The 10000-nt window shown below is 40.0% G+C and overlaps 1 protein-coding gene across 1 annotated transcript in view; it reads left to right on the forward strand.

Moving 5' to 3' along the window:
- The window catches only part of LOC306885835 (ras/Rap GTPase-activating protein SynGAP-like), a gene marked incomplete at its 5' end in the record, with an annotated part of 83684 nt that overhangs the window by 36021 nt on the left and 37663 nt on the right, over window positions 1-10000 (forward strand). Inside the window, one exon of the mRNA XM_079442614.1 lies at window positions 4534-4869. Coding sequence (XP_079298740.1) covers window positions 4534-4869 — 336 coding nt within the window. The remainder of the gene's footprint in view (window positions 1-4533; window positions 4870-10000) is intronic.

Genomic DNA, 10000 nt, shown 5'->3' on the forward strand with positions numbered 1-10000 from the left:
GTCCCCTTTAAAGTTCAGGGCCCGTATTCCTAAAGATTCCTAGAATCCTCTTAGAGAGCTCCTAATTTAGCTTAAAAATGTCCAACTAGGAGTCTTAGTTTAAAAGTGATTCAGGACCAATCTGAGAGCAACTCTGAGCGAGGAAAAGACGAACACGTTTATCTTAGTGAGGAGGCGGGGCTGACCCCGTTGCTAGCTATGACACAGTCTTTTGAAGACTGTGATTGGTTGGTTGTCAAGAAGGAAATAAAAGAGCGCTTTTAAGAGTAGGGTATATTATAAGCCTTCACCTTGAAATTACTGGCGTAATTTTTCCTGTTTACCGTACTCGATCTCTCACTCTCACTCACTCACTCTCTCACTCTCTCACTCACTCACTCACTCACTCACTCACTCACTCACTCACTCACTCACTCACTCACACACACACACACATTATATATGTATATATATTCTTTATTTATTTATTTACCATGCTGTCATACTTACCGTGTTTTATAGGAAATTAACAGAGACATAGCCTAATAAGTGCTGTAACAGACCCAAATCATTACTGCTGCATAGTTGCATTTTTCCAGTTACCAAATATGTTAATGTAGTGATTACATCCATTTCTGGCGCTATGGCATTTCTGCGCGGTGTCAGAGATGTTAGCGTGTCTTTAATAAGATCGGTCACAAACATGATCCCTGCACGATCTAATGTGTAGCGTCTTATTAACTCACTGTCATGCATTGTGTGCAACACATTTCTTCTTCCTCTTCATGTTTCGTCCATTTTCTCCTCTGCTAAAGACACTCTTAAGCCCCTTAACAGTCCTCGTCCGTACTCCTAACAATTTGTTAGGAGCTTTCTGAATTACTTTTTTCTTTAATCTTAAGAGGAAATGTAAGAAAAATCTTAAGAATTTTGTTACTAGGAGCAACTCTTAGCACAAAGATTTTTCATGAATACAGGCCCTGGTCCACAGTTTCTTCTGACTTAAGTTTTCTTAGTTAAGAACATGTGTTGGAGGTCTTAATTTTGAACTCTCAAAGAGCATTGGTGCAACTTTAAAATGTACAAAATTTTCTCTTTTTTCCATGTCTTCATTTATCTTCATTCATTCTTCATTCATATCACAATAAATATCGTATCATGGACTTCATATTGGAATATTATTGTATCGTGAGATTTTAATCGCGATTAATCGCATCCAAAATAAAAGTTTTTGTTTACACAATACAACCTGAATTCCGGAAATGTTGGTACGTTTTTTTTTTTATTTGAAAAAAATGAAAACTAAAAGATTTTCAAATCACCCGAGCTAAGATTTTATTCACATTAGAACATAGACACCATAACAAATGTTTAAACTGAGAAATTTTATACTTTTATCTACTAAATGAGCTCATTTCAAATGTGATGCTGCTACAGGTCTCAAAAAAGTTGGCACGGGGGCAACAAAGGGCTGAAAAAGCAAGAAATTTTGAAAAGATTCAGCTGGGAGAACATCTAGCAACTAATTAAGATAATTGACATCAGGTCTGTAACATGATTAGCTATAAAAGGGATGTCTTAGAGAGGCAGAGTCTGTCAGAAGTAAAGATGGGCAGAGGCTCTCCAATCTGTGAAAGAGTGCATAAAAAAATTGTGGAATACTTTAAAAACAACATTCCTCAACGTCAAATGGGAAAGACTTGGCAAATCTCATCATCTACAGTGCATAACATCATCAAAAGATTCAGAGAAACTGGAGACATCTCTGTGCGTAAGGGACAAGGCCGAAGATCTTTGTTGGATGCCCGTGGTCTTCAGGCCCTCAGATCACACTGCATCAGTCATCGGCATGATTCTGTCATTGACATTACTAAATGGGCCCAGGAATACTTTAAGTTTATTTGTATAGCGCTTTTTACGATCTAAATTGTTGCAAAGCAGCTCTACAGGAAATTAAGTTTCCACAATATATTTATATATTGCAGAACCTTAATATGTTTAATTTATGGCAATATTTGGTAATTCTGTATGCTGTCTATGCATCGGCGTCCTCTGAGGTCCTCTGAGGGGTTGGCATCATCTTTTCTCCGGTGTTCGGTCATCTCAGATCATTTAAGGGTTGGATCCAGACTGAAGCTTCTGTCATTCCTAGTTACCACGGGATGTTAATCAACAGAGAAACAAATAGAGACATAATTAGCGTAGCTGCTGTTCCATCTAAGCAAAAATGATTTGTTCAACCCAAGCTAAAGAATATTAATAATGTACATTTGATCAGATATAACTGCAGTACAAGATTATAAGATGCATTATGTGTATGCTTGGCTAAAGAGATGTGTCTTTAATCTAGATTTAAACAGAGAGAGTGTGTCTGAACCCCGAACGTTATCAGGAAGGCTATTCCAGAGATTGGGAGCCAAATGTGAAAAAGCTCTACCTCCTTTAGTGGACTTTGCTATCCTAGGTACTACCAAAAGTCCAGAGTTTTGCGATCTTAGAGAGCGGGTTGGATTGTAGCGTGGTAGAAGACAAGTTAGGTACGCAGGAGCTAAACCATTTAGGGCCTTATAGGCAAGTAATAATATTTAGTAAATGATACGGAACTGAATAGGTAGCAAGTGCAGAGACTGTAAAATTGGAGTAATATGATCATATTTTCTTGACCTGGTAAGAACTCTAGCCGCTGCATTTTGGACTATCTGTAGCTTGTTTATTGAAGATGCAGGACAAGCAGCTAGCAGTGCATTACAATAGTCCAGTCTAGAGGCCATGAATGCATGAACTAGCTTTTCTGCATCAGAAACAGGGAGCATGCTTCGAAGCTTGGCAATGTTTCTAAGATGGAAGAATGCTGTTTTTGTAACATGGGAAATATGATTTTCAAAGGACAAGTTGCTGTCTAATATAACACCCAGATTTTTGACTTTAGAGGACGTAACAGTGCATCCGTCTAGTTGCAAATTGTAACCCAAGAGATTCTGTGTCCTGTTTTTTGGTCCAATAAGTAATATCTCTTTCTTATCTGAATTTAATAGGAGGAAATTATTGGTCATCCAATCTTTTACATTTTTACACAATCTATTAGCTTAGATAGTTGAGAAGTTTCATCTGGTCTTGTTGAGATATATAATTGAGTATCATCAGCATAACAAAGAAAACTTATCCCGTGTTTTCTAATAATATTACTAAGGGGCAACATGTATAAATAAAATAGCAGAGGACCTAGGACAGATCCTTGTGGTACTCCATACTTTACTGGTGATAATTGAGATGACTCCCCATTTAAATGAACAAAGTGGTAGCGATCGGACAGGTAGGATCTAACCCAGGGGTGGGCAAACTTTTTGACTCGAGGGCCACATCAAGTTTTCCACATTAAGTGAAGGGCCGCATAATATGTTCATGACAAATGAAGCTTTGGTTTTTTTTATTGTAAATTGACACTCACTCACTACTGTACTATGTATACTTGTACATACATGGCAGTTCTTTTCTTGTACCATCTCTACCTATTTTTATGAGCACTTTATGACACACAGATGAGTTGCATTGGTGTACAAGTCTATGTATAAGACACATTTTATTATTTCATTCAGAAATAATGTAAAATAAACGAAACGTTTACAAACATTAGAAACATGTTTTTATATTCCCTACACTCCACAAACAATCCTGTAAATTTAGCAGTGTTCAGAATAGAAAAAAGAACGGAAATATAAGTAAAAAACAAACACAAATTATAGTGGCATTCACTATAAACATATTATAAATGCCCAGTCTAAATATTTAAAGCGAAACTAAAACTAGCGGCGTGGTTGCTGGAAAATGCACAATACAAACCCAAAACAAACTCGCTTGCCTTTTCTCTTTCATCACCAATCCTAACGTGTGCGCTTTGCACTTGACCTTGATTGCTTTATACAAGTCGCCTTGGAAATCGCAGCACATTTCAGATGAAAAAAACGCAATTTATAATCCAGAAAACAGTACTATATCCATTTTCATGAAAATGTGTGTGGAAAACAGAAGAAGAAATCATATCTTTGTGAGATAAAATGACAAATTATTTCCATGTTTTCCCCACAAAATTACAGCACCCGTGAGCAGGAGGATAACACTGGCATTTGATTTGATACTGGAAAGTCTTTTAAGCATTTTTAAAACAGTTCCAGTAGCCTACAAGGCATTTTTAAATACAAATGTTTTCATTTTATTAAAATTTCCGGAATTTGGGTTGTATATGTTTGTGTACTGTGTATATTAATTATGTAAATATAAATACACACACATACATGCATATATTTAGAAAATATTTACGTCTATATTTATATTTAACATAACATATTTTTCAGAAATATATGCATGCATGTTTGTGTATTTATATATACATAATTATACACAGCACACACATTATGTAAACAATTTTTTTTATTTTGGATGCGATTAATCGTTTGACAGCACTATGCAAAACACAGATTCATGGCCAGTTATTGATGGTTAAATTCTCTAGTCAGATGTAGTCCTCAGACGTGTGTGTGTGTGTGTGTGGCACAGGAGAAGAGCACGTATCTGGGGCTGGTCAGTATCCCGATCCCCAGTATAACGGGCCGTCATTTCGTGGAGCAGTGGTATCCGGTGATCCAGCCCAGTGCTCTGGCGAAGGGCGGCGGCGTGGGCAGCGGGAAGATCATCAATGCCTCGCTGCGCCTCAAGTGCCGCTACCAGACCATGAACATCCTGCCCATGGAGCTGTACAAGGAGTTCGCCGAGTACGTGACCAACAACTACCGGACGCTGTGTGGCGTCCTGGAGCCGCTGCTGAGCGCCAAGAGCAAGGAGGAGGTGGCCTGTGCGCTGGTGCACATCCTGCAGAGCACCGGCAAAGCCAAGGTCAGAGCCGCAGAACTCTACACTCACACCTATAGGCCTCGTACACACCGCAGGTTTCAGGAGTGACGAGTCGTGATCTTACAAGGTTAAATAAAGAACTGGGGCCGGTTGCAGACTGCTCATAACTTTTTTTTAATTCAGTTATGAAAAGATGCATTGGTTAGTATTTTGTATAGTATTTTCTGTACTCTTTAATTCAATAACAATAAACATTTTGCATTTTAGGTCATTTTGCATATTAGCTCTAATCAGCTAATATTTTCTTAAACAGCCTGCATATCACTTCATATTTTATAACATGGGATTTTGACCAAATATATTCAATCTTGATTTTTGTAAAATGTTGCAACAAGATGTTGGGGGAGTTAAAGTTTTGAACATAAGTAATAAAAAATATATTTTTATAAAGTAACTACAAATGAGCATGTACAACATATATATTACCCTGGAGCACAAAAGCATAAGTAGCACGGGTATATTTGTAGCAATAGCCAACAATACATTGTATTGATTTTTTTGCACCCTTAGATTACAGATTTGTTGTATCTCGGCCAAATATTGTCCTATCCTAATAAACCATACATCAATGGAAAGATTAATTATTTAGTTTTGAGATGATGTATAAATCTCAATTTCACAAAATTGACCCTTATGACTGGTTTTGTGCTCCTGGGTCATAAATAGCATCACACACTGTTTAAATATAGTAAAAACAAAATGCATAACAGTGGCTAAAAATTCAAATAATATAATAAAAAAAATATATAGTATAGTATTTTTAGTATTTTTCACACAAAAAAGAAATTGTTAAAATGTGAATAAAAAAGAAAGTAAACACTAACTAATAGTGCACTCAGCACACTCCAGAAAGTTTGTAAGTTCTTAGCGCTGTCAAAATAAAAGTCCCGCTTACAACATATTGGTCAAACAAAAATGACAAATATCGCCAAATAATGTATCGGTTGACCACTGATAGACTATTATAGTTTTTATTATTTTGAATTAGTTTTTTTATTTTTTATCTTTTCTGTTTTCATTTTAATTTTAGTTAAAGTTGTAGTCTTTTAAAAATTTTCTTAGTCTGTATAGTTTTTATTAATTTTAATTTTATTTTTAGTCAAGTTAAAGTAAATGAAAATGAGAAATGTTGCCTTGTTTTTTTTTTTTTACTTTATTTCAGTTCAATCTAAATAAATAATATTATTTTAAAACTTATTTTTAAATTAGGGATGCACGATATTGGATTTTTGCCGATATCTGATATGCAGATATTTTTCAACTCATTTTGGCCGATGTCGATATATATTTCCTTTTGTTAGGAAACAACACCAAGTCTCTCCTGTGTAGAAATTATAAGCAAATTGTTTAATTTTGGTTAGTTTTTAACAAGAATGTATTTGTTAGAATTAAACAATAATGAAGTTCATTTATAATGACAGTACATTGAAGCTTTGAAAATAACTAGACCTATAAATAAACTATATATCAATCGATGCATTTTTTTTTTTTCAAAAAGGTGCAGTAATAACCTTAACGTTTTATTTTAAGATTTAACATTTTTAGATGGCCTAAAGCAAGAGTTGTAAAAATTCTGAAAATCTTTTAGAGCATAATTTGTTTTAAAAATATAACATTACAAATGAATGAATAAATCAGTATATATAAAATTATTTAAATTACAAGTGTCATGTATGTGATTTTTAAAAATAAAAATAAAAAATAATGTAAGCTATAGCTTCTGACCTTTAAATCAAAACATACTCATGACATCAATTACTGCTTTATTTAATCAGAAACTGTCTAAATCACCATTCAGGCAAAACTGTGCTTCAAGAATGACCAAACTGCTGGTCACTTCCAAGATGGCGCCGCTTCCAAGATGCAAATCACTTCCAAGATGGTGCCGCTTTGTTCGGACGCCGTCCAGGTCGCTCCGCTAAGATTGTGTTTTTATCTACTTTTTTACTTAGTTTTACTTTCTCTTTTTACACATCTCACGTCAGCACTGATCACCTATAACAAAGAAACACTTTTGGACATTGGAAACCGCTACACCAACCTGTTTCAGGACACTTTATCCAGGAATCCTTCATGGCCTCTGGAGATTCTTCGGAACGCGGAGGCTAACAATAACCCCCCGAGGCGACGGATCAAGAAACACCGCGGGAAGCGCGCTGGAAATCGAGTCAGACTCAGGAAAAGGGCTCACAGTCCTCCGCATTCTGCTCGCAAATGTCCAATCCTTGGAGAATAAGATGGACGATTTTAGAGCCAGGATTAGTTTCCAACGGGACATAAGGGAATGTAACATCCTTTGTTTGTCAGAAACGTGGCTTTCGTCCTCGGTCCCGGACACTGCTGTAATGCCGAGTGATAACTTCTCTGTCTTTCGGACGGACAGAACAGCAGAGGCCGGTAAATCCAGGGGTGCAGGAGTATGTTTCATGATCAACAAGAAATGGTGTGATCCCAGGAATATCTCCATTCAGTCACGTTCCTGCTCGCCTCATCTGGAACATCTTTCCATTACTTGCTGCCCATTTTATCTGCCCCGGGAGTTTTCATTGATCATTGTTACTGCTGTGTACATTCCACCACAGGCGGACACCGGCTTGGCTTTGTCTAAATTTCACGATGTGCTCAGCGGCTACATCAACAAACATCCTGACGCTGCCTTCATCATCGCGGGAGACTTTAACAAAGCCAACCTCAGACGGGTCATGCCGAACTTTCATCAACACGTATCCTGTCCAACTAGAGGACCAAACACACTGGATCATTGCTACACTCAGTTCAAGGATGCCTACAAAGCCCGCTCACTACCGGCTTTTGGCAAATCGGACCATGCCGCCATTTTCCTCGCACCAGAATACAAACAAAGGCTCGTTCAGGATCCTCCGGTGCAGAGAGTAGTGACACGCTGGTCCTCCCACTCAGAGGCTATGCTGCAGGCGGCTCTTGATGACGTCGACTGGGACATGTTCCGGGCGAGTTCTTCTGATGTCAGCGAGTTCACGGATGTAGCATTAAGCTTCGTAAACACGCTAACCGAGCAAGCTACAGAAACAATAACTATAAGGACCCTCTCCAATCAGAAACCGTGGGTGGACAGAACAATCCGTGCCGCGGTTAACACACGCACTGCCGCTTACAATGAGGCTCTTCTGACCGGGAATATGAGCGAGTACAAAGCATCGTGCTATGCTCTCCGACGCGCAGTAAGAGCCGCCAAACACAGATACAGAGAGGGAATTGAGTCTCATTTCCAGCTCAACGACTCTCGACGGATGTGGCAGGGACTGAGGACCATCTGTGACTTCGGGAACAAATCCTCCGCGGAGGTGAGAGCAGATCCGTTGCTGGCCGACGAGTTAAACATCTTCTACGGCCGCTTCGATGGCAACGGCGGCGGCGCGTCTCTGCTCTCCGACGCGCAGTAAGAGCCGCCAAACACAGATACAGAGAGGGAATTGAGTCTCATTTCCAGCTCAACGACTCTCGACGGATGTGGCAGGGACTGAGGACCATCTGTGACTTCGGGAGCAAATCCTCCGCGGAGGTGAGAGCAGATCCGTTGCTGGCCGACGAGTTAAACATCTTCTACGGCCGCTTCGATGGCAACGGCGGCGGCGCGTCTCTGCCGTCCAGCACGTCAGGAAGCAGCAGGCAGAGCAGCGATGAACCTGTAATCACCGTGTCGGAGGATGAGGTTCGGAGGGCGCTAAAGAAAGTGAACGTCAGGAAAGCAGCCGGACCTGATGGGATAACCGGCCGTGTTCTGAGGTCCTGCGCCGATCAGCTCACTGGTTTGTTCACTTCTATCTTTAATGAGTCCCTTGCTACTGCCGTGGTTCCCACCTCATTCAAAAAATCCGTAATAATCCCTGTGCCTAAGAACAATAAACCCTCTTGCCTGAATGACTATCGCCCAGTTGCCCTCACATCTATAGTCATGAAGGTTTTTGAGAGACTTGTAAAGAGCCACATTTGCTCCTCCATCCCTGATACTTTGGACCCTCTTCAGTTTGCCTATCGCCCAAACAGATCTACGGACGATGCAATCTCTCACGTCCTCCACTCTTCCCTCACACACTTGGACAGAAACAATGGGAATTATGTAAGGCTTCTATTCATTGACTATAGCTCAGCTTTCAACACTATAGTCCCCATCAAGCTGGCATCTAAACTCACAGACCTCGGCCTAAACTCCTCACTCTGTGACTGGATTCAAGACTTCCTCACCGGCAGACCTCAAGTGGTGAAAGTTAACCAGTTCACCTCAAACTCCATCACCCTGAACATAGGAGCCCCACAGGGCTGTGTCCTGAGTCCCCTGCTCTACTCTCTCTACACGCATGACTGCGTGTCCTCTCACAGCTCCACATCTATTATCAAATTCTCTGATGATACTGTGGTTCTGGGCCTCATCTCCAACAACGATGAGACCGCATACTTGGATGAGGTAGAGAGACTCATATCATGGTGCCAGGACGCAAAACTAAAGAGCTGATCGTGGACTTTAGGAAGAGACAGCAGCAGCCCTACACTCCTCTTATGATCAGTGGGACCCCTGTGGAGAGGGTGAGTAGCTTCAAGTACCTCGGTGTAAACATCTCCGAGAACCTGACTTGGACTACACACATCCAAACACAGGTTAAGAAAGCCAGGCAAAGACTGTACCATCTGCGACAGCTGAGGAAATTCAGGGTCTCACCAGCAATCCTGAAAACTTTCTATTCAGGGACCATAGAAAGTGTATTGACTCAGTGCATCTCAGTGTGGTATGGAAACAGCTCCAATCAGGACTGCAAAGCACTACAGAGAGTTGTGCGCTTAGCTGAGCGCATCTCAGGGTCTGCTCTCCCCTCTCTGCAGGACATCTACCTCAAACGCTGCAAAAGTAGAGCTGTTAAAATCATCAAGGACTCAAATCACCCTGGTAACCGTCTATTCACTTTGCTTCCATCTGGTAAGCGCTTCTGTAGCCTGATGGCAAAAACTGAGAGACTTAGGAGGAGCTTCTTCCCCCAGGCCATCAGGCTCCTAAACTCTAACTCTGTGTCATAACATCACATGACTCCATGTAATATCACCATATCAATAAGCTATTCATAATTTTTCTCTACCTCAT

Source organism: Barbus barbus, assembly GCF_936440315.1.
Source record: "Barbus barbus genome assembly, chromosome: 19".
NCBI lineage: Eukaryota > Metazoa > Chordata > Actinopteri > Cypriniformes > Cyprinidae > Barbus > Barbus barbus.